The sequence below is a fragment of the Notolepis coatsorum genome, assembly GCF_963971535.1.
Source record: "Notolepis coatsorum genome assembly, chromosome: 4".
NCBI classification, from domain to species: Eukaryota; Metazoa; Chordata; class Actinopteri; order Aulopiformes; family Paralepididae; genus Notolepis; species Notolepis coatsorum.
The window spans coordinates 20,506,691-20,530,190 of NC_140168.1; the positions used below are offsets into that span (position 1 = coordinate 20,506,691).

The 23,500-nt window shown below is 42.4% G+C and overlaps 1 protein-coding gene across 1 annotated transcript in view; it reads right to left on the minus strand.

Annotated features, from left to right (window-relative positions):
• The window catches only part of zc3h12ab (zinc finger CCCH-type containing 12Ab), a gene marked incomplete at both ends in the record, with an annotated part of 52,307 nt that extends 29,694 nt beyond the window's left edge, over positions 1–22,613 (minus strand). The window contains 7 exons of the mRNA XM_084311870.1: positions 627–694; positions 1,375–1,541; positions 7,931–8,070; positions 12,701–13,025; positions 13,188–13,367; positions 21,121–21,373; positions 22,251–22,613. Of these exons, the coding sequence (XP_084167996.1) occupies positions 627–694; positions 1,375–1,541; positions 7,931–8,070; positions 12,701–13,025; positions 13,188–13,367; positions 21,121–21,373; positions 22,251–22,613 (1,496 nt within the window). The remainder of the gene's footprint in view (positions 1–626; positions 695–1,374; positions 1,542–7,930; positions 8,071–12,700; positions 13,026–13,187; positions 13,368–21,120; positions 21,374–22,250) is intronic.
• Positions 22,614–23,500: the final 887 nt, after the last annotated feature.

A 23,500-nucleotide genomic window follows, 5' to 3' on the forward strand; every position in this document is an offset into this window, starting at 1 on the left:
AAGCTAATTTCCCAAAATGTTGGCGTGTTCCTTTAAGAATGAGGGATGGGGTAGGAAGGAAAGATGGGTGAGGGAGATCATCAAAGAGAGGGGGGAAGGGAGTCTTTAACTCCCACACACTATAGGCTGAGCCCAAACGTTCAAACCTTTGTTCGTTACGTTGGCATTAGAATTCTAAATCAACATTTGAATTTTTTATTTATCTATTCATTCTGGTTTTTCTTCACAGTTGCAGATAAAGATTAGGCTACACTAATATTATAGTATTAAAAGAAACTGATGAGTTATATTCATTAAAGAAAGTTGATTTAATTGATTTAGTCAGCTGGGGCTTCTCCCTGGGCTGGGTCTGGGGCTGGAAAGTTGATTTAATAAAATAAAATACTAATTTAATCAGATGAATCACTTTATTCTAATTGAGGGTTTAGTTTGAGGATATTTATATATAAAAAAAATTAAATAAACAAAATGACATTTCTTTTAATTATTATAATTTCTTTATTAAAAACGAAGGTTCGAACGTTCGTTCGAAAAACCCTGACGAAGTTCGAATCCCAAAAACAGGCTTCGGGGACGGCCTTACCACACACACAACGAGACTTGCGTTTGTAAAAGACGCCACTCACTTGTCGCTGACGAAGGAGTACATGAGCAGCCGGTCTTCTATGAACCTCCTCCACTCGGGCTTCTCCCCCTGCATATGGATTATTGTTCATTATTGTACAAACGGGTGGGTATTGGGCACACAAGCACACATGAGCACACACACAACACACATACTGTATACGCTCACACACTAACAGTCACTTTAGCACGAACACACACACACACACGCATGCTGCACACGCTCACACTAAACTGTCACTTTACACAATGAAAAGGTCACTTTACTTAAAAAATTTAATAAAAAAAATGTATATAGCAATAGATGGATATAGCAAGATAGCATAAGGATATATAGTATAACTGTATATTGTATAGTATTGTATAGTAGTGTACACATAAGACCCAGTGCCTCATCCGTAGCTAACATTGTATTGCAGGACCTTAGCATGTCTTTTACCATGCATTTTAAACTGTATGTACATTATACCTGTTATGTCTTATTCTTATTACTTGTATTATTGCACAATCGCTGCGGGCATGACCACCCGCATTTCACTGTATGCCTTGTATGCCGTGACAAATAAAACTCTTGACTCTTGACTTGTAATTAATAACTGTTATGATATTTGTGTCCTTTGTTAACTCGTCATCACTGTAAATGAGGGAAACCTCAGTGCTTTCACGAGTATAAATAAAGGTTTGAAATGTAAATGACTTGACTTGTATTATTTATTGGCGTATATATTTGCCTCTTATGGCCTTCCTTACCTGCAGGTCCCGGTACGTGTCGTTGGACACGACGACGCCGTCCGACTCGTACGCCAGCTTGACGATGAAGCGGTCGTCGTAGCAGACCACCCGCTTGCCCGCGACGCGCCGCGACGGCGTGAACACCAGGATCTTCCTCCTCTCCAGGTCTCGCAGGATGTGCTGATCTTCAGACCGATCACACAAAACATTAGATAACCATAATAATAATAATAATACCAATAATAAAACTTTATTTGTATAGCACCTTTCATACAAGAAATGCAGCTCAAGGTGCTACCTCATTTGCACCTCGCCTTAAAAAGTGTGTGTACCTCATTGTCTGCATTTGTACCTCATTGTCTGCATTTTTACTTCATTGTACTTAGGTTGTACTTTAGTTTGGATATTGTATTGTATATTGTATAATGTTGTTCCTCTTTTACTGTATGAAGCACATTCTCAGGGGCTCATACAGAACCAAGCATTTCACTGTAAAGTATACATGTACCTTATGTGACAAATAAAAACAAACTCTGCTTGATCGTCACACATAAAATAGACAATTTTAAAATGATAAAAGAGCAGCAAAATAATGCAATAGTGTAGTGCGATAAAAGTTAGTCAGATTAAAGACAGACAGTGTTGTTTATTCCACGTTATCAATTTAAGTAGACAACTTGAAGAGCTCCGCCATGGCCTAAGTCTCTTCCATGTCCTTTCACATGCAACATTTTACTGAGTGGAGGATAGAAACAAGAGTTGACTGGCTGGTGTTACCGTTATTGCCCGTCTTAACACATTCCTGGCCAACCACGTATACGTTATTGGGAGCCAGCGGTTGGCGGCCAAAAACGTATACATTTTTGACTCTTTTTTTCTTTTATTCGATTTTAATACCTTATTCAATGTCAGGGAGCTGTATTTTGCCTGGAAAAGGCATATTGGGACTCCGAAGGTGCAGTACCGGCCAGATCCTGCTAGTGGCGCTGTGAATGCAGTAACCCCTGTTCTAGACCGGGTGCCACACTGAATAAAACACTCCGGGCGGACTTTTCTACTAACGTGAATCTATGGCTTCACCCGATCGCATTGAATCGTTTTCTGGACCCACGATTCATTATGCTGTGGTGGGTTATATCGTGGGCCAAATGGACATATGATCTACCAGATGGCAATCAAATAATTGGAATATTCTTTTTGGAATCCCACTCGCCACAGGTAAGGACAATTTAACGTCAATTTCAGCTTGATCGTGCAAGGATTTCATAGCCATCCCCCTGATCAGCGTATGTTGTGGTAATAACGAATGCCGTTATTGGCAATCAATTAATCAGAAACGACCCCCCCCACCCCTTTCATGCATTCATGATGAAACATAATGCCTATCAGCATTTGATTTTTTAACTGCGTGTGTTGTGTAGGGACAAAACGCCAATGGATTTGGTATAATACACGTCGCGGCTTATAAATAGCCTCACAGGAATTAGCCCTGATCATTCCGTAATAACACTCATATTCACCATGGTATAAAACGGGAACGTATGGATGGGAAAAATATCTCTTTTTTGCATATTGAACGGAAGGTTCTTTCTGTCAAATGACCATGATATTGTATCCATATGTATAATATAAAATATAGATTTAGCTCTACAAACAACGTGACGCACAGTGAAAGTGTGTAATGGAAAGCTGGCGTTCCAGCCACATTCCAATGGCCGTGAATGTGTTAACAGACCCAGGTTATAAATACATATGGTGGCACTAGAAGAAAGGTCACACGGTTTCTCAGTCCTGAATATTCACAGCACATGTTGTGACTGTATGACTAACAGACCAGGACATGAGCTCTTTGACAATGGAATGTTTGGCCTGATGGTGACGCTAAAGGAAAGGTCACATGGTCACCAAAGCCAATGGGATTCTTTCTCTTGAGGTCATGAATGTACACAGCTAATTTGATGACAATCCGGCCATCACTTTCCAAGATATTTCATTCATTCACAGACAGACTTCCACATACATGACCCGGCTTTGCAAAAAAACAAAAGCACCAATAAAATAAAATAAACACACTTTTGCAAGCCTACTATTTCCTGACATGTACAGCGGTTTTAATTTTGGGAGTCAACTGTCAATGCAGCAAAGCAAACAGCCGACTAGAAGGGGATTAGCAGCAGAACAGGATAATGTCAACAGGTGGTAGCAGCCGACAGCTTGGCAGTCTATAGCCAAAGCCATTCACAACCACCACAGGTATCGTTATGATACAGTATTCCTGCTGCCTGTACCTAAATTGTACCGCATCCCATTTCTGCATTGTACTGTATAGTATATAGTATTGTATTGTAACTCAGTTACTTTTCTACTCTGCATTGTACATTGTATATATGTATATATTGAACACCTTTGTCTACGTACTTGACTTCTATTTTATACTTACTATACTTTATACTTATCTATTTTTATCTAGCACAATCTCTGGAGCAAAACAGAAAGAAGCATTTTATATAAAAGTATTCTGTACTTCTGTATGACAACTAATAAAGAAACTTGAAACTTGCAACAGCTCATGATGACATGGCCATTATCTTTGGCCATCACAGGAAGTGATACAGGCCCACAAGAAAAGTCCCATATGTGTCTCGGTTGATTTAAAATGTTCATACCGCAAACAGTTAGGGTGCAAGATTATTATGACAGTCATACATTGGCTTTAAGTTTGTTAGCAGGAAGATATTGCTCAGGGCCACTGAACAATGTGCTGATGATGTCTGAGTGACATATGTAAATAATTATAGTAGAACACCTGGGCCCCTGGAAACACCCGACAAGTCATTCGTCTATATACGTGTGCTGTACATCGTGTTTACCTACTAAACAGACACATGCAATACATCATGACTTGCCCAGACACGTCTAAAGCCTAGAGAGTTCCATATTGACGCATCTAAAGCCAAGAGAGTTCCACATTGACACGTCTAAAGCCTAGAGAGTTCAAACTGTGGTACGAGTACCACTAGTGGTACTTGGTGGTACTGCTGGTGGTACTTGAAAAAAATATATATATTTAAACAAATATATATATTTCTTTGCAGTCAGGCCACTGAACTTAGAAGCAGGCCAGGCCAGTGTTTCTAGTTGCGGCGGCGCGATAGTTAGATCAGGGGTTCCCAAACTTTTCAGGCCAGGACCCAGAAAATAAGGCGTCAGAGAGCCGCGGCCCAATGCACATCGTCAGGCTTTTTTTTTTTTTTTTTTTTTGCCAGGTGGCCGATTTTTAAAGCCAAATATCACTTCAATCCTATTAAGTTAGTTCAAGTTAGTTATTAATTTATATGTGCTATTTATGAGAGGGCTAACTTGTTGCAAAATAATAATGATAATAATAATAGCCTCATTAAAATACTATTGTTGCTTCGGTTGTTTTCAGCGTTTTATGTGCATAATCTGTTATTTAGTTTGAAATGTTCGTTGAAATAAGTAGATTTTTTTGTTTTTGTTTATTTATTAAGTTAATATAAAACCATATAGTCACATTTTAGAATACAATAGAATATAATACAACTAGAAACACTGTCCTGGCCTGCTTCTAAGTTCAGTGGCCTGACAAAAAAATAAAAAAAAATAAAAAAAATAATAAGAAAATGATTTTTTATTTTTTTATTTTTTTATCATCTCGCGGCCCACCCGTGGCTGCTCGCGGCCCACCTTTGGGTCGCGACCCCGACTTTGGGAACCACTGAGTTAGATAACCTAAGTGGGGAACAACCAGGAGATCACTGTGACAGAGAGTAATGCAGTCTAAACAGTCATAAATCTTTTATTCAACTTCAGCCCTGATCATAACCATTTTTATTTTTAGATTTATTTTGTAATGTCAGATACAAAAATGAAATACTCCCACTTTTCTGAAAAGAGTTGTTGTTAAATCTGACATTACAAAAAATCCATCAAAATCTGTGTTGTTGCTAATCATTGACACATGCCTAGCCTGTAATAATCCCCCCCAGAAAAATTTACTTTGCATTTGATATATTGAAAATATTTTACTTTTTTTTTTTTTTTTTTTTTTTTGAATCAAAATGCAGGTATGTTACTTCCGGTTCCAGAACCGGAAGTTAGGAACCGGTTCCTAATTAGAACCGGTTTTCGGTGCCCAACCCTAGTTGTCAATGGACAACATGCCGTGTGTGTGTGTGTGTGTGTGTGTGTGTGTGTGTGTGTGTGTGTGTGTGTGTGTGTGTGTGTGTGTGTGTGTGTGTGTGTGTGTGTGTGTGTGTGTGTGTGTGTGTGTGTGTGTGATAGTGTGAGAGTGTGAGAGAGAGAGAGAAGGACAATTGCTTGCTGTGTGAGAGAGAGAGAGAGAGAGAGAGAGAGAGAGAGAGAGAGAGAGAGAGAGAGAGAGAGAGAGAGAGAGAGAGAGAGAGAGAGAGAGAGAAAGAGAGAGAGAATTAAGTACATTTGCTGAAATACAGTTGTTCTTAATTTTCTCACTTGCTATGTGAGAATGTTAGTTATTATGTTCTCAATGCCCCTTGCATTGTATGAGTTGTGTGGAAGAGTTTGCTAGTTCTAGTGCTACCCCTTTGTACATTGTGGCTGTGTCTGACAAAAGTTAACAATAAATAATGGTATTAGGAATACATTTGCCTCCTGCGTGAACTGTGCATAGCTGAATAGACTGTATTTTAACATCGGTCATATGGTGGTACTTGGAGAGCCAGCTACGTTCTCAGGTGGTACTTGGTGTAAAAGGTTTGAGAACCACTGGCCTAGAGAGTTCCACATTGACACATCTAAAGCCTAGAGAGTTCCACATTGACACGTCTAAAGCCTAGAGAGTTCCACATTGACACGTCTAAAGCTTAGAGAGTTCCACATTGACACGTCTAAAGCCTAGAGAGTTCCACATTGACACGTCTAAAGCCTAGAGAGTTCCACATTGACACGTCTAAAGCCTAGAGAGTTCCACATTGACACGTCTAAAGCCTAGAGAGTTCCACATTGACACGTCTAAAGCCTAGAGAGTTCCACATTGACACGTCTAAAGCTTAGAGAGTTCCACATTGACACGTCTAAAGCCTAGAGAGTTCCACATTGACACGTCTAAAGCCTAGAGCAGTGGTTCTCAAACTACGGGTCGTGACCCAAATTGGGGTTGCGGATAGGTGACAGCGCATTGGCAAGTAAAAATGTAAATAATAATACATTTTAAAAAACGGTTGGAAAAACAATTATTGGAAATTTGGCATAGGAAGGTCTCCTTATCCAACCTATTTACCGATAATTAATGAACGAATGCTCAATCTTTACCGTTAGAAAATACACCCCGTTTTCTGTTAAAAAAAATTATTGATTTAATTGAAGGAGGCCTTCCTTTCCAACCCTGCACAGTTATGTCACAGTGAGGGCTCGGTCGCAGTGCATCGCCTTGTACAGAAGATTTGATTTGATTTGATTTGATTACTGATCCCCATTACATTTACATTTACATTTAGTCATTTAGCTGACGCTTTTATCCAAAGCGACTTACAAGTTCTGTGCGACAAGACAGCAAGAAGGGTATAACTCTATCAGCTGAGTAACAATGTTCATCAAAGTGTTGCGTGTTACAGTGTAGGTTAGTTTATTAGGACAAGTGCATGACATTAAGGTTAGTCGGGGTTAGATTTTTTTTTTTTTTTTTTTTGCCATAGCAACCAGCTAGTCTTCCTGGGGTCCACACACAAAAAACATACAAAAACAATTATTATTGCAAAACTAAATTATTAAAAGTCAGTACTCAACACACAATGCATAATGAAACTAACAATTAAGATGGCTAAAAATTACATGCAAGCACACAAACAGAAAACAAAACTAAAAAAAACTAAAAAAAACTTTACAGTGTTAAATGCAATTTAAGATTATTTTTAAAAGTGAATGCAGTGTAAATGCAGCAGAGGTTTTGAGGAAGGTTATTCCAAAGAGTGAATTCTCTAAAAATAAAAGATCTCCTTAAAGGGGGACTATCTTATAATGGCCTTTTTCAGTGTTTAGCATTGTTTCCTAGCTATGTGGACTTATATTAATAGGATCTATGTCTCTAATTCTCATATTGGCGCATTCTTCTAATTATCCTCTCACAATATTCACCCTCACTGAACTGAGTCATCTGAAAATGTGCATATCTGTGATGTCAGAGATTTCTCAGCTGCATAATAATGTGGCAGTTGATGTGGCAGTTGGCACCAGGCCACACAGTGGTTGGAGCCCAGCCTCAAAACGGCTTAAGATCTTGAGGTAGAAAAATGCTGTTTTTGAGTACTTGATTAGAAATACAAAACAATGCATTTTTTTTAAAAGAACTTACAGAGAGGTGTTCCATAGACTCACAGGAATTGTGTAAAAGTGCCCAAATAGTGAAAGAAATAGTCAAAAGTGTTGGTTTTTGGACCTGGCAATTCAAGCTGCCCACTACTGGAACCTCTAGTCACGTGTAATGCTCATGCACAGTATTACTAAAAACAATCAGAACAAACAGAAGGATGACACCTTAACAGCAGTGTACTCCTCCAGTCATCTCCTGAGTTACCTGTGATGGGAACATCAGGTCTGGGCTGCTCCCTCCTCCACGAGGGCACGAACACTGTGATGTCTGTGTGGCCTCTGTCCAGGAAGAAGCGCACGGCCAGCTGGATTCCCAGGCAAGAGAACACTTCCTTGTTTCCGTGGCTGTGTGGTGCGAACACAGAGAGGGAGCAAAGAGAAGCCAATGAGTCGACAGGCCAGATGTTTACTCACCGCCACTAGAAACTATAGGGATGTTCGATGTTGACTTTTTTACCGATATCCGATATACCGATATTGTCCAACTCTTAATTTCCGATACCGATATCAACCGATACCGATATATGCGGAATAATTTCAGGTAATTAACATTACATATCTCTTGTCGTGGAATTAACACAACATTATGCATACTTTTGACAATAAATAAAATAAGAATTTGTTCTTACTTGCTTGCCTGGGTAAATAAATGTAAAAAAATTTAAACTTTTATTTTTATTTTTTTTACCGATGCCGATCATTTCCGATATTACATTTGAATGCCAATATCGCCCGATAATATCGGTAGGCCAATAATATCGGTAGGCCGATAATATCGGACATCCCTACTAGAAACTATTCAACAATGATATAGCCTGCAAGACAAGCTTAAATAAAATAAGCTTGTGACCATATGTCACAAATGTAACAGTACTGCATACCTGTATGTCATGTCATAATAAATGTCATGATGTATATCTGTATGGCCCCCGTAAATGTCCAAACCCGCCCTCCCACCCCTCCTAATGTAGTTTCCTCCCACTCGTATATGTGTCATAAATGTCATGATATATATCTGTATGTTGTGTATGTCATAAATGTCATTATGAATTGAAAATGGGGGACCCTGATGTAGACAAGACGAAAGTCTTTCTCTGGTCTGCATCCCCATAACAATTGTGTGTATTGAAACGTACTGTATTGTACTAGGGGTGGGCGATATGACAATATTAAAAACATTATCGGGTACAGTTCATTAACGATACACTTTTTAAACGTATCGTGGATATCGTGATGTTTCTCACAATCCCTCATGTCAGTTTCTAACCCGCCACGGCTGAGATGAGACAAGTTACTTTGGCGCAGCGCTTTACTCTCTCATCTCTCCCTCACTTTCAAATAATTTTTGAAAGCATCTTCATGGTTTAATGCAGACATATGCTGCAGGGACTATTTTAATCGTCATGTTGGCGTGACTATATGCTTCAAAGGGTTAAATCAAGCATTTTTAAGTGCTTTAGAGGAAATGTCAAAATATCGTGATGTATATTGTGTATCGTGACATAGCCAAAAGATATCGTGATATCATTTAGAGGCCGTATCGCCCAGCCCTATATTGTACCCATTCTGCAATCTGTTAATAAAGTTTTCAATCAACCATAACCACTGAGTACCTCAGACAAAAAACCATATAACTCAAGTCTGACCTTTTTAGAGGGGTTTTCATACTGCATTATCTAAAGATGGTCAATTGGGAGTGTTTTGTGTATATTTATAAAAGTACTTTTTTCTTGTGATGTCAGAAAACATTTCTGTTCCAAAAGGCCTTTGATTGCTAACTAACTATGCTAACTACTATAACTATTTCTTGTGATTTTCTTTTTTTCTTGTGTTTTTTACTTTTCTGTTTTTAAACCTGTAGCACTTTGGGATCTGCTTGAACAAAAAGTGCACTACAAATAACATTTATTATTTATTATTATTATTATTATTATTATTATTATTATTATTATTATTATTATTATTATTATTATTATTATTATTATTATTATTATTATTATTATTATTATTATTATTATTATTATTATTATTATTGTGTCCCACAGTGCAACAGTTGTGATTGGAGGATCAGGAAAAGAGGGTAGGATTTGAGATTGGTCCATGAATAGTAGAAAGGCAGCGGTTCTCAAACTACGGGTTGCGACCCAAAGTTGGGTCATGGGTAGGTGACAGCGCATTGGCAAGTAAAATAATATACAGTATATATATATATATATATTTTTTTTTTATGTTCTGGCAACATATTTTGGCTAAATATGCCTCGTTTTATAAATGTGTATTGATAACATAGTGCTGTAATTACATTTTCTATAAATATGCATGATCAAGTTCTACAACGTGTGCTTTTATTTTGATATTCCTTAATTCCACGTTGAAATGACGCAATACATTAAGTGTGGGGTCGCCAAAAGAAATCCTAAATAAAATGGGGTCGTGGTATAAAAAAAGTTTGAGAACCCCTGGTATAAGGGGTTCCCCCTGGGCAGCCCATGAACAGTGTGGACCTTCAGCCAGGAGAGAGGAGCGGCTTCCAGGACAGCGAGGGAACCAGATACACCGTCAGGCTGGTTCCTGCGGAGCAGAGGGCTTTTCTTCTTCTTCTGTTCCCCAGAGGAACAGGGAGGGGGGAGGGGGGGCACTGATTTGCATGTTCAGATTTGCATACCTGAGCAGTGAGACGTGCCTGCACGGGCGTGCCTGGCTGTGTGCACGGAATGGGACAGGGCCAAATGGGCGGGGCAGATAAATGTTTGTGTGTGTGTGTGTGTGTGTGTGTGTGTGTGTGTGTGTGTGTGTGTGTGTGTGTGTGTGTGTGTGTGTGTGTGTGTGTGTGTGTGTGTGTGTGTGTGTGTGTGTGTGTGTGTGTGTGTGTGTGTGTGTGTGAAAGAGAGAAAAGGTTGAGTCTGCCCAGAGGCAGATGTCCCTAGAATGTTTGACATTATGTAGGTTAATTGCTTTACTATAGGAGCGAAAAAGAAATCTCAACAATATCCAACTCTTCATGTGTTATTCATCTTGTGATTAACACATTAACTGCCACGCTTATATCCATCAATGTATGATCACTGCCACCAGTCTAAGCCTATGGAGATGTTCACCTTCTTTGCAGGGCTATAACTTTTTAAATTGTATTGCTAAATTGACATTACTATGGCCCATTCAACATCGATTATCTATCGTTCAGGATGTAGGAACGTTATACTTTTTCATTCATATATTCATCCGAAAATACCGTCTAGAATATAAGTATGTTTTTATCGTTTTCTGCAGTAATTCCTAGAACGCTAGTTATAGGCCTAAACGCATAATATGGATTATCGATTGCAGTTTATTCGTGATACACGCTATATTAAAAAATCCAACTGAATACGATCCTAAACGTTATGACTCATCATGCGCGGATGAAAGGGGGTGGGGGTCGTTTATAATTCCGTGATCGTCAGTAAATGCTTTATGTAGTATGGGTGATATATTGATCAGAGCGGTTTGCATTGAAAAGAATAAACCATCAAGCTGAAAGTAACGTTACTGTCCTCTTACCGTTCGCCGATGAGACTGGAGGAAGAAGATCCCACTTATTTGACGTCGATCGACTAGATCCATTTCCGGTTTGTATGGCGCAATAAACGCCCAAATCATATCGATTATTGAGCGATCCATATACACGGATGTGTGTCTAGAGTCCCGCAACAATATGTGACTGCCGGACGGAATTCCCAGATGCACCGAGATCACCAGAGATCCATTTCCGGTAGTAACTCGCCCGATCATCCACCAGGCGGCGGTATTGAAGCGTTGCACGGTCGTGCCGAGTCCCACTGTCTCAGCCGAGGCTGGGTGGCGGAATTATGAATGAACCATGGCGAAAAAAAATTATATGATCTCAATAACGTTGTACGTCGTGGATTGGCGGAATTCGCATGATCAGCAAACCCGTCGTAAGCCGTTTATGGCGGTGGATGTGTTAAAGAGAATCCTCCAAAAACGACAACAATACGCTCTAGAGACCTGGAGAAGGCGGGAGGCCAGACGAACGGGGAGGAGACTGAACTGGCGCTTTGTCTTTTGCAAACCTACCAGATTGTCCGCTGAACACAATAAAAAGCTGTGGTTCAGACTGACTCTGTGAGGTCACAGGATGAGCCGAAGTGTTGAAAGCATTAAACAACAGGTGCAGAGAGACTCCGGTGAGCTCATAGAAACCAGCTAGACATTCGTCTGAACATAATAGATCTGTGGGGGGGGATGGTTTCCATCGTGGATGATAAACCAGTGGATAAATAGTGATAAACAACAGTAATAATTCTTATGACGGTCCCACGTTTTTATTTTAATCTTGGAAAGAAGAAGGTCTTTTGGGGTTTCTGCTCCATCTCTGCATGGAATAGCCTGCAAGACGAGCTTAAACTACAAGATACATTAACTCTAAATTAGGTCCCAATAGGGAGGTGTAGTGGTTACGTCATTGTCGTTTTTCGTGTTCAATGTATTTCCCCATTGCCCATTTCTAAATCGTCTCGTTTAAAACAAATAAAGCATTAACATTTGCATGGTGTACCTTTCTGTGCTTATTCATCCACAATCTATAGCTCAACATGAAAATATTCGCAATTAATCAAAAATCAAAAAATCGCCAAATTGTATTTCAACCAAAAATGCTTAAACAATAATGTTAGTGATAGAAGGGATTGGGAACTCATTTTGTGCAAAAATGGAAAGCTTTTCAATTTCCATGCGGCAGAATTGTTACAATAGCCGATAATCCATTTTCCCAATGATAAATCCCTATACGGGTGGAACAACCAGTGACGTCAGACTATACACCTCCCTATGGGGTCAAGAGTCTTGGAGCAACTTGGGACTCCAGTGGTTCTTGAAAAGTAGGCCTATACTGTTAAAAGAGTTGGAGTAAACAAAACCAAACAAACCCTCAGAACATAATAGCAGCCACATACTAACAAACTCAGCTTCTCACCTCATGGCTACATTGCTCCCGTCGATCACAACAGGCCTCAGAGCCTGTCCCTCCTCTTCCTCCTCGTGTCCTCGGTACCGAGCAGCAGGCGTGAGAGGGAGCAGGCTGGCGGGGGTGGTCTTGGCCGCCCCGTCCCCCCTGGACACCAGCACTGACATGGTGGTCACCGGTACCCCATCCTCCTCCCCCCCGGGCCCGGCGGCGCAGGTCCGAACCAGCTCCCCGAGCACCCTGTCGGTGTCCGTGTTCAAGCCGAACTTCAGCAGCACGGCACGGACCTGCGCCGTGGAGTACCCCAGTTTGTGGAAGAGGTCCAGCTGGCTCTCTGCGTGGGCGTCCGGGGGACCGTCAGACCCGGCGGCCTCCGCCTCCGCCTCCTCCTCCTCCCCTGGGCCGGAGCGGTGCGCTCCTCCTCCTCCTCCTCCTCCTCCTCCTCCTCCTCCTCCTCCTCCGCGCTCCATTCTCTCGCGGACGGGACGGGGCTGACTCGGGACCAGTGGTCGAGTCGAGCTCCATGTGACCGTGGAGGTCTCCAAAGGGTTCCGACAGGCCGCGTGGCCCCACGGGGAGACGCCGGCGGGCGGGTGCAGCGTTGGGACGAGACACACGTCGACGTTCATTTCACCCTCCTTTCTGGCGCGCCCCTCTCTCTCTCGCAGGTCCCCACCTGTTGAGAAAACACATCGGTGGGATTTAGCTCACTGGCTAGTAGACAGGCCGTCATTAGAATGATTCATCCAATATTGTATATTGCGGTAGGAAGCGGGTGACAAAACTAAATTTATTTAATCACGTGCCATATTCTACATCACTGAGTTATCATTTTTATTATTATTATTATTATTATTATTATTATTATTATTATTATTATTATTATTATTATTAATTATTATTATTATTATTATTATTATTATTATTATTATTATTATTATTATTATTATTATTATTATTATTATTATTATATTAGAAGAAATTAAACACATTCCACAAGGCTTTAGATTAAAGTTCCCTATTTGGCAGCCCTTTGTAGAATACAGTATCCAACTCAATCCTGCACCTCTCAACTGAAGAATAATAGACCTGTAGCTCGCTGTCTGCCCCTCTTGACCCCACTGGGACCTCTCTGATATCTAGCTGTCTGTCTCTGCCCCTCTTGACCCCACTGGGACCTCTCTGATATCTAGCTGTCTGTCTCTGCCCCGCTTGACCCCACTGGGACCTCTCTGATATCTAGCTGTCTGTCTCTGCCCCCCTTGACCCCACTGGGACCTCTCTGATCTAGCTGTCTGTCTCTGCCCCCCTTGACCCCACTGGGACCTCTCTGATATCTAGCTGTCTGTCTCTGCCCCTCTTGACCCCACTGGGACCTCTCTGATATCTAGCTGTCTGTCTCTGCCCCTCTTGACCCCACTGGGACCTTATTTGTACAATATTTTTATTGAGTGGGTAAGGGTCTGGAGGAATGGATACAATACAAAGTTCCAAAGTAGGCAAGACAGTTTTTAAATATCTATGGCTAATTGTCATATGACATTGTTTCTTCTTAGTTTATTATTAAAATGTATATTTGCATAGACCTATACCCGTCATTGTGATGCTGTCGTTTGACAATTACTGTAACTGTTCATGTTCAATTTGATAAACTTTCCCTGGTCTTCTCTGTGAATCTTTATGTTGGTCAGGAGGATTCTGCATGTGCTTGTTTTCTTTCCTCGGTGAGATAGCCGACAATGTGTTCTACTGTACACCATAACTTGTCTAAAACACAACTATATAATTAGATAGAAAATTGCGAGAAGTAAATAAACTTACCACCACGAATGGATATAGTGATGAAAAGCGGAGGGCTGTGTTGTTATGAACCCGTCTTCACATAAATCATTCAACTGCACACTGAAAGTTCGTCGCTGCACACCGGCGAATTTTCCGAGACAGTGACAACATGATGATCAGTCTGTCTGTCTGGCTGTAGAGCCAGGAAGCTGTGTTTTTTTTCTTCTTTTTTTTCTCCTCTCTCTCTCTCTCTCTCTCTCTCTCTCTCTCTCTCTCTCTCTCTCTCTCTCTCTCTCTCTCTCTCTCTCTCTCTCTCTCTCTCTCTCTCTCTCTCTCTCTCTCTCTCTCTCTCTCTCTCTCTCTCTCTCTCTCTCTCTCTCTCTCTCACACACACACATACACAAACACATCATTTAATTTTCGGAAGAAGGTGTGTTTTCTCTTTCTCTCTCTCTTTTGTCTCTCTCTCGCTCTCTCTCTTTTTGTCTCTCTCTCCCTCTCTCACTCTCCCTCTCTCTCTCACACACACACACACACACACAGATAATTGGTCACTTACCCTTAATTTTAATTAATTTCTGAAGAAGGTGTGTTCACACCGAAACGTCATATGATTTCAGGCTGCCAATACATTTGCATATAAACCTGGAGTGCGTGCCTGCACTTTTTCCATATTTTTATGTATAGTATCAGAGGTTACAGCACCCAGTGTCAAGTCTAGTGAGGTGAGCGCGTTCTACTACTTTTTTGCAGGAATCAGCTCAAGTTTCTTTATTACCGGTATACAGAAATACAGGATACTTTTGTATGAAATGCTTCTTTCTGTTTTGCTCCTGAGAGTGTGCTAGGCAAAAATAGATAATTATAAAAAGTATAATAATAAGTATAAAATAGAAAGTCAAGTACTTAAACAAGTGTAAACAAGACAGAAATGTCCAATGTACATATGTACAATATACAATGCAGAGTAGTTGCAATACAATATAAATGGGATGAGGTAGCTACAAGGGAGGATGTGATGCTGTTCTCATGATGCAGAGGACATGGAAGTTGGGTATTTCCCTGCTTAGCTACCACCTCTCAGTGCCCACATGGATTTGTTAACCTTCTGTATTGTCGCAGTGAAAGGGTTAACCCTTTGGTAGTGTGGTAGTGAAAGGGTTAAAGTAATCACAAAGTAACTTGAAATCACTGCTGCTCAATTGCACAGCCCTGTTATAAATGTTATTTTTATTTCAATTATAGTGTATATGTAGCAGGGTGGATTATCCCTGCTTCGTGGGAACAGGTGTGCACAGTCACTGGGTAGCGGGACACAGTAGAGCTCCGTCTGACTGCACCCTCGTCTTTGGGCCTGGAGCGTCAAACTGGAGGCCGGCAGTGGGAGGGGATGGGGCCCGGGATTTACCAACCTGGTCTGGTACTCTGGTCTTCCTCGCCCTTCCGGGGCGGTCAGCAGTACTCCCCAACCTGCTCTCACTTCCCCCAATATCTCCGTTAGCCCTCAGTGACTGATAGATGAATAAATAGATTTGTTCCTCCCGCAAGCAGTACCCTCCCTTGATGACCACTAGAGACCTTAATGACTGTAAGGGGAAAGGGTTAAATAATAATAATATTACCCGCATCAAAAAGGGTTAGGGTTAGACTCAATAATGGACACGCACACACACAATTCCTGTCTTAGTTCGTTTAGTGTTACTTATACTGGGCAGTGACAAGTATTACTGGCAGTGAGTCAAATGGCATATAATATCATTATTCCTAATTACTAATAATTATAATAATAACATATATATGACACATATACAATAATACCTTCCTCTAAGGCTTTACATATTATGGCAGCATTAATGTACCCAAGGAAGAAACAGGGTTAACTAGACGGGAAATCAAGAGGCATGACCATACACGTTATCACACTCAAAGGAAATGAAAAGGTGGGCCCACTTTACCACACAAAAGTCCTAAACTAATGCCGGCATGTAATGTTTATGGGGTACCCCTATGAACTGTGGTTAGCAATCATTAGCTTCGCCCGTAGGCCACGCCACACTGTGTACTGTGCAATAGGATCCTGAGCACCGAAGCGCCAGTGTACTCAACCAAGATGGCGGCCTCGCCGCACCACCACTGTCCGGGTGGTAAGATGGCGTCGGACGCTCTCATCTCAGGCGCTAGCAAGCTGTGTTATGCAGAGGGGGCAGTAGCGGGCTGGCGACGCGTGCTGGGTGATGGCGACCTCTGCTGGACGGGACGAACTCCTGTGCTAGGCTGACGACCGCCGGTGCAGAGCAGATGTAGACCGCCGGCGAAGACAGGCTTCTGGCTGCCGGTGCTGGGTTGACGCGCAATAATAACCTGGGGCTACCTTAACTGAAGCTACTCTGTGGGTCCTAGACAGCCCTCCTGCTAGCCAAAACATGCAACAACCCACGGTGCCTCTAAGCCCCAGTTCTCTTCAGGCAATCTTGCCGGGCACCTCACTGGAGGGGATAACGTTAACATAAGCCAACTCTTGGCTATACCGCGTTCTTCTAGGATAACTCGTTGTATCACTAGGGTTATTCAGTGGGGATGTTCAACACGCTACTACGCTTATATTTCTAGTATAACCCGTAATATATTCATGTTCAATACGTTCACCCGCGTAATCCACTACGGGGCTCCACAACGGCACGACCATCCAGGTCCACGTCCAATGTCGAAGAGGCTGGCTGCCTCCACTTCCGTTTCAGTTGACTTGCTTCCTCCTCCATGCCTCTCTCGTGTGCTCCGCCTGCCACCTGCCGCCCCCTGCTGGTACCGCCAACTAGCCCCACAGGAAGAACTGGGTGGATTGAATATGAGTCAGTTTACTGTTTATAATCCATATTCCAGTCGGTGAGAGAAGGAGAAACTCGCATCATTGTTCGAGAGAATATCAATGGAAACTAGTTAATATGTCTTTGTGCACAAAGGGGAGATAAAAGGCAAGTCAGCACTTCTGAATAATAGTCGAATATGCAGGGTGCTACATATATATATATATATACTCGATTACATCGTGCACAATTGTACAGCCCTGGCCCATTTTATTTTATTTTATATTTTAAATATATATATATATATTATATTCTATTGTACTTTTATTTTAACTTTTAGTTTATATTCCATTTAATTTTATTCTACCCTTTATTTTATGAAAGGGTTAACCTGCTGTCGTGTGGCAGCGAAAGAGTTAACAGTTTGGTAGTGCGGCGGTGAAAGGCTTAATTGTCTGTCCGTTAACCCATACAAAAATACCGTCTAGTATAAATATGTTTTTATCGTTTTCTGCAGTATTTCCTAGAACGTGAGATATAGACATAAATGCATATATTAGATTATAAAATGCCGTTTGATACCGATGCACGCTATATTAAAAATTTCAACTGTACATGGTCCTAAACGTTATGACTGATCATGCGCGGGTGAACGTGGGGGGGGGGGGGGGGGGGGGGGTCGTTTATAATTCCGTGACCGAATGATTTATGTAGTATGGCAGTTTGTATCGATAAACAAAAACGCTGAAACTCACGTCAGTCTCCTCATACCGTTGGGCGATGAGAGTGGAGAAAACAGATCCCAGTTATGTGGTGGGGATCGAGGCGATCCATTTCCGGTTTGTATATTACTAATACACGCCCAAATCATGTAGATTATTGAGTTATGGCAAAGATCCATATCCACGGTGTGTGTATTGAGTCCCGCGATGATAAACGAGTGGCCGGACGGAATAGGGAGACGCACCGGGATCACAAGAGATCCACTTCCGGTTGCAACTCGCCGATCAGCCACCAGGTGGCAGTATTGAAGCGTTGCAGAGTTGTGCTGGCTCACACAGCATCCGACAAGGCTCCGTGAGTGAAATATGAATACCATGGCGAAAATATGAAATTATGATCAGAATCACGTCGTACGCCGTTATTGGCAGAATTCGCATGAACTTGAAACCCGTCGTATGACGTTATTGGCGGAGAAAGGGTTAATGTCGCACCAAAAAACTACCAAATAAAATTCCTTGTAAGTGCAAACTGCTACGTGCAATAACTAGACCTTTCTGATTTCTGACTTCTGATTTCTGTTTACTGTCGAGCCAGGAAGTTGTGTCTCTCTCTCTCTCTCTCTCTCTCTCTCTCTCTCTCTCTCTCTCTCTCTCTCTCTCTCTCTCTCTCTCTCTCTCTCTCTCTCTCATACACACACACTCATGCTCATACCATAAATAAGGAATGGCCTTTAAAATGTATTTTTTTAAATTATCTAATTAATTACAGGATTTGTAATTAATTAATCTAATTAATCGCATTTTAATCGCATAACCATTTTAGGCCTGATATTCTATATTCTATGACTATAATCATATTTCAAATTGCATGTGTCCGGATGGCAGAATTCAGTACTGTATCTACAAAACCTTCTGTTTAATCATCTTCCATTTATTCATTTGCTTAGATTTTTCAGGTCTGGTCAATTTTAGCATGGTGTTATTCACAGTCAAAGATAATAAAAAGAAATTTTAATTGATATTCTCATTTGGTTCATTACAATTGACTCAAGCCTAACAGACACAGTATTTCTGCATGACACTGGGAATTCATTCCCTGAGATCCATAGATGTCCCTAGAATCAGATAGCAAATGGACCATTTAAAAAATAAAATTCTGTTATTCTACGTTCTTTTTTTTTTATCCACTTTTTCTCCCATTTTCTATTTTTCTCCCATCCCAATTTTCATATCGTCCAATTCAACCCTCCCCTGTCTTTTGAACGTTGTTTCTTGCCTCCCACAAGCCGGCTGCAATGTGGACTAAGTCATACATAGCACGAGTCCCCTCCGATACTCGAGGTAACAACCGTCGCATCTTTTCACCTGCGTGGCTCGATCTTTCAGCGTCGGGGGTCTGGGCTTTGGAGGGGCCCCGCCCCCGTCGCTTCTTGATTCTACTGCGCAGGCGCACCAACCGACCTGTAGGAGTCGCTGTCCACAACGCCCGATCCCCACCCTTCAGTTTCCCTCCCCGTAATACGGCCAATGTGTATTACTGTGGACGACCAGCTAAACTGAAAGCAATGTGGAGAGCGGGGTTCGAGCCTAGTCTCCAGCATTCGTTGCGAGCGCCTTGCCCACAATTAATCTAATTAACGCGATAAACTGACAGCCCTAAATACATAACTGGTGTTTTCTGAATGTTGCATTCCTCCCGTAGCACCTGACACTGACAATGCCAGAACATCACAACCTTTGTAAATGCAGTGGTGGAAAGTAACTAAGTATTTTTTACTGAAGTACTGTACTTAAGTATGATTTTGAGGTACTTGTACTTTACGTGAGTATTTTCATTTCAGGGAACTTATTCATTTTTTTTATCAAATCTTTTTTATTTTCCTTTTTTTCCACAACAAGCAAAACACAATATAATAATACATAAGACACCACAAGACAATACTTCAATAATATTAACGACAATAACGATAACAAAAAATAATAATAAATGCAGAGTAAAAATAAAAACAACACACTCCCACCCCCCAACCCAGGACCACCGGACCCCCCCAGGAGTCCAACACCGCAACCCCGCTCCGCCGCTATATAATGGTCTTAACCTTCTCGGCCGCTGCAACCCACAGCTCAATGCTGGCCTGTCCCACCCCAATTACACGTGCAGTAGAGATTTCCATATAAATGACACCCAGTAGTGTCAGAGACCAATTAATCATTGTGAGTTTCTCAGGTTCCTTCCACCTCATGGCTATCAGCTTCTTGGCTGCAGTAACGCCCGCCAGAATGATTCTTTTTTGTTGTATGGATGCTAGCATTGCTGGTAGTAATGATATATTGTTTAGAAGTAGTGTTGCTGCCGTATGTGGAATTGTTGGGTTACATATGTTTGAAAGTTTAGTTACTGTAGTTAGTTGGGAATGGCAATCCCAAAACATGTGCATATAAGTTAATTAATAGCTGTATCAATCCATTTGAAAGTTAATTTCATTTTTAATAAAGTTACATGTTTAAAATAAAAATACATATTAATTCATAAGTAGGTATAATGCTTAAAAATTTATGTATTGCTAATAAAAAAAGTTGGTTATTTACCTTTATTTATTTCATCATTATTTTCATGAATTTAACATTATAATGCATTATCCCTCCATAGTGTGGAGAGAGGTCTGGCTATAGTCAACAATGATGTATGGTGGCCAGCAATCAACGTATTCTTTTGGCTATATTCATGATTCCTGAAATTAATTTGGATAGTTTATACTTTTTGTGGCACTTTTTCTTTTTCTTTGATGGTTCAGGTTCAGGCTCTGGTTCAGGCTCTGGTTCTGGCTCTGGTTCAGGCTCTGGTTCAGGCTCTGGTTCAGGTTGAGGCTCTGGTTCTGGCTCTGGCTCTGGTTCAGGTTGAGGCTCTGGTTCAGGTTCTGGTTCTGGTTCTGGTTCAGGCTCTGGCTCTGGCTCTGGTTCTGGTTCTGGTTCTGGTTCTGGCTCTGGTTCAGGCTCTGGTTCTGGTTCAGGCTCTGGTTCCGGTTCAGGCTCTGGTTCTGGCTCTGGTTCTGGTTCTGGTTCAGGCTCTGGTTCTGGCTCTGGTTCAGGTTCTGGTTCTGGTTCTGGTTCAGGCTCTGGCTCTGGTTCTGGTTCTGGCTCTGGTTCTGGCTCTGGTTCAGGTTCTGGTTCTGGTTCAGGTTCAGGTTCTGACTCTGGTTCTGGCTCTGGTTCAGGCTCTGGTTCAGGCTCTGGTTCAGGTTCTGGTTCTGGTTCTGGCTCTGGTTCTGGCTCTGGTTCAGGTTCTGGTTCAGGTTCAGGTTCAGGTTCTGGCTCTGGTTCTGGCTCTGGTTCAGGCTCTGGTTCAGGCTCTGGTTCTGGCTCTGGTTCTGGCTCTGGTTCAGGTTCTGGTTCTGGTTCTGGCTCTGGTTCAGGCTCTGGCTCTGGTTCAGGCTCTGGTTCAGGCTCTGGCTCTGGTTCTGGCTCTGGTTCTGGCTCTGGCTCTGGTTCTGGCTCTGGTTCTGGTTCTGGTTCAGGCTCTGGTTCAGGCTCTGGCTCTGGTTCTGGCTCTGGTTCAGGCTCTGGTTCAGGCTCTGGTTCTGGCTCTGGTTCTGGCTCTGGTTCAGGCTCTGGTTCAAGCTCTGGTTCTGGCTCTGGTTCAGGCTCTGGCTCTGGTTCTGGCTCTGGTTCAGGCTCTGGTTCTGGCTCTGGTTCTGGCTCTGGTTCAGGCTCTGGTTCAGGTTCTGGTTCTGGTTCTGGCTCTGGTTCTGGCTCTGGTTCAGGTTCTGGTTCAGGTTCAGGTTCTGGCTCTGGTTCTGGCTCTGGTTCAGGCTCTGGTTCAGGCTCTGGTTCTGGCTCTGGTTCTGGCTCTGGTTCAGGTTCTGGTTCTGGTTCTGGCTCTGGTTCAGGCTCTGGCTCTGGTTCAGGCTCTGGTTCTGGCTCTGGCTCTGGTTCTGGTTCTGGTTCTGGTTCAGGCTCTGGTTCAGGCTCTGGCTCTGGTTCTGGCTCTGGTTCAGGCTCTGGTTCAGGCTCTGGTTCTGGCTCTGGTTCTGGCTCTGGTTCAGGCTCTGGTTCAAGCTCTGGTTCTGGCTCTGGTTCAGGCTCTGGCTCTGGTTCTGGCTCTGGTTCAGGCTCTGGTTCTGGCTCTGGTTCTGGCTCTGGTTCAGGCTCTGGCTCTGGTTCTGGCTCTGGTTCAGGCTCTGGTTCAGGCTCTGGTTCTGGCTCTGGTTCTGGCTCTGGTTCTGGCGCTGGTTCTTTTTTGCGGCCACAGACACATGGCTTGATTCCAACGATGTCCTTGATGAGGTCAGGGCCGGGGAAGTTCATGGTCACCACACCTAAGCAGCCCCGGTTTGGAGAACTGCTCTTGCGTTCCAGCACAAGATCCAGTCGCTCGTTAACTTCTCGAGCCACCGCTTTAGGTGTGTTCTCAGAGTTCACAGCAGTGGTGTCAGTCAGAACTACATGAGCGCCACAATATCTTTCAGCGACGTCTAAATATTTCTCGATTTTCTTCATCTTTTTCTCCAGGCTTTTGAACTCGTCGTCGTCAGGGAGCTCCTGATCAAAGTTAAGGACTCCTCTGTTGAAAACTTTAGCGTGCAGTAACACGATCTTCCCCCTCACCTGTCCCATCGTCGGAATATCCAACTCTATCCACATCTTCTCCTCTTTCTCCAGTTTTTCGATCACTTTCCGTATCAGTTTTCCAGTTGCACGTTTTTTAGCCCCACGCACAGTCACTCTCAAAAGCACAGTCTCACCGCCATGAGCCCTTAAGAAGTCATAAATAACCTCAAGAACTTCATTAAAAGTCATACCTTGCTCGTTCAGGTATCTATCCCGAACGTCAACACTTTCTTGATCTTCAACCAAATTCCCGACGTTCACGTCGAAATATCGCAGGCCCGCATTTAGCTGCTTGTCCAACGTCCACACTTGACATATGGTTGTTTCATCGTGTAGCGTTGTATCGTAGCCCAGCGATAGACTTTCATGCGTCCCGGGGATGGAAATAGCCGAGACTGGCGTGTCGTCGGGGATGGACTCCATCCAGTTCAGTTCATACGTGCTTTCATCCAGAGCTGGGTTGTCATTATAAAAAACTTTTGCTGAACCTGCATCGGAGATTGCAACCATTCTGGGGGGGGGGGGGATGGGGGGGGGGGGGGAGAATGGGGGGGGGGGGGGGGGGGGTAGGATGGTAGAAGTCATGTAAGAATTATTTTTATGAATGCATTGTTATTAGTTCAAATTCATATTAACGTCACAATTATTTTTCTATTAATTATTAAAAAGTACAAACATTCAGTCATACCAGTTCATATAAAAAAGAAAGGCCATTTTGGGGACAGACTTCTTCAGACAAACATTTCAAATTGTAACTATTGACATGCATGTCTTGTATGTACAGTATGTGTCTGTCCCTCTCTATAGCCTATCTCTCTTCCCTTGTATGTATTTCCCTCTACCTCTCCACTTTCTGTGTGTGCCTCCCCTCTTTCTGCCTCCTCACCTCTATC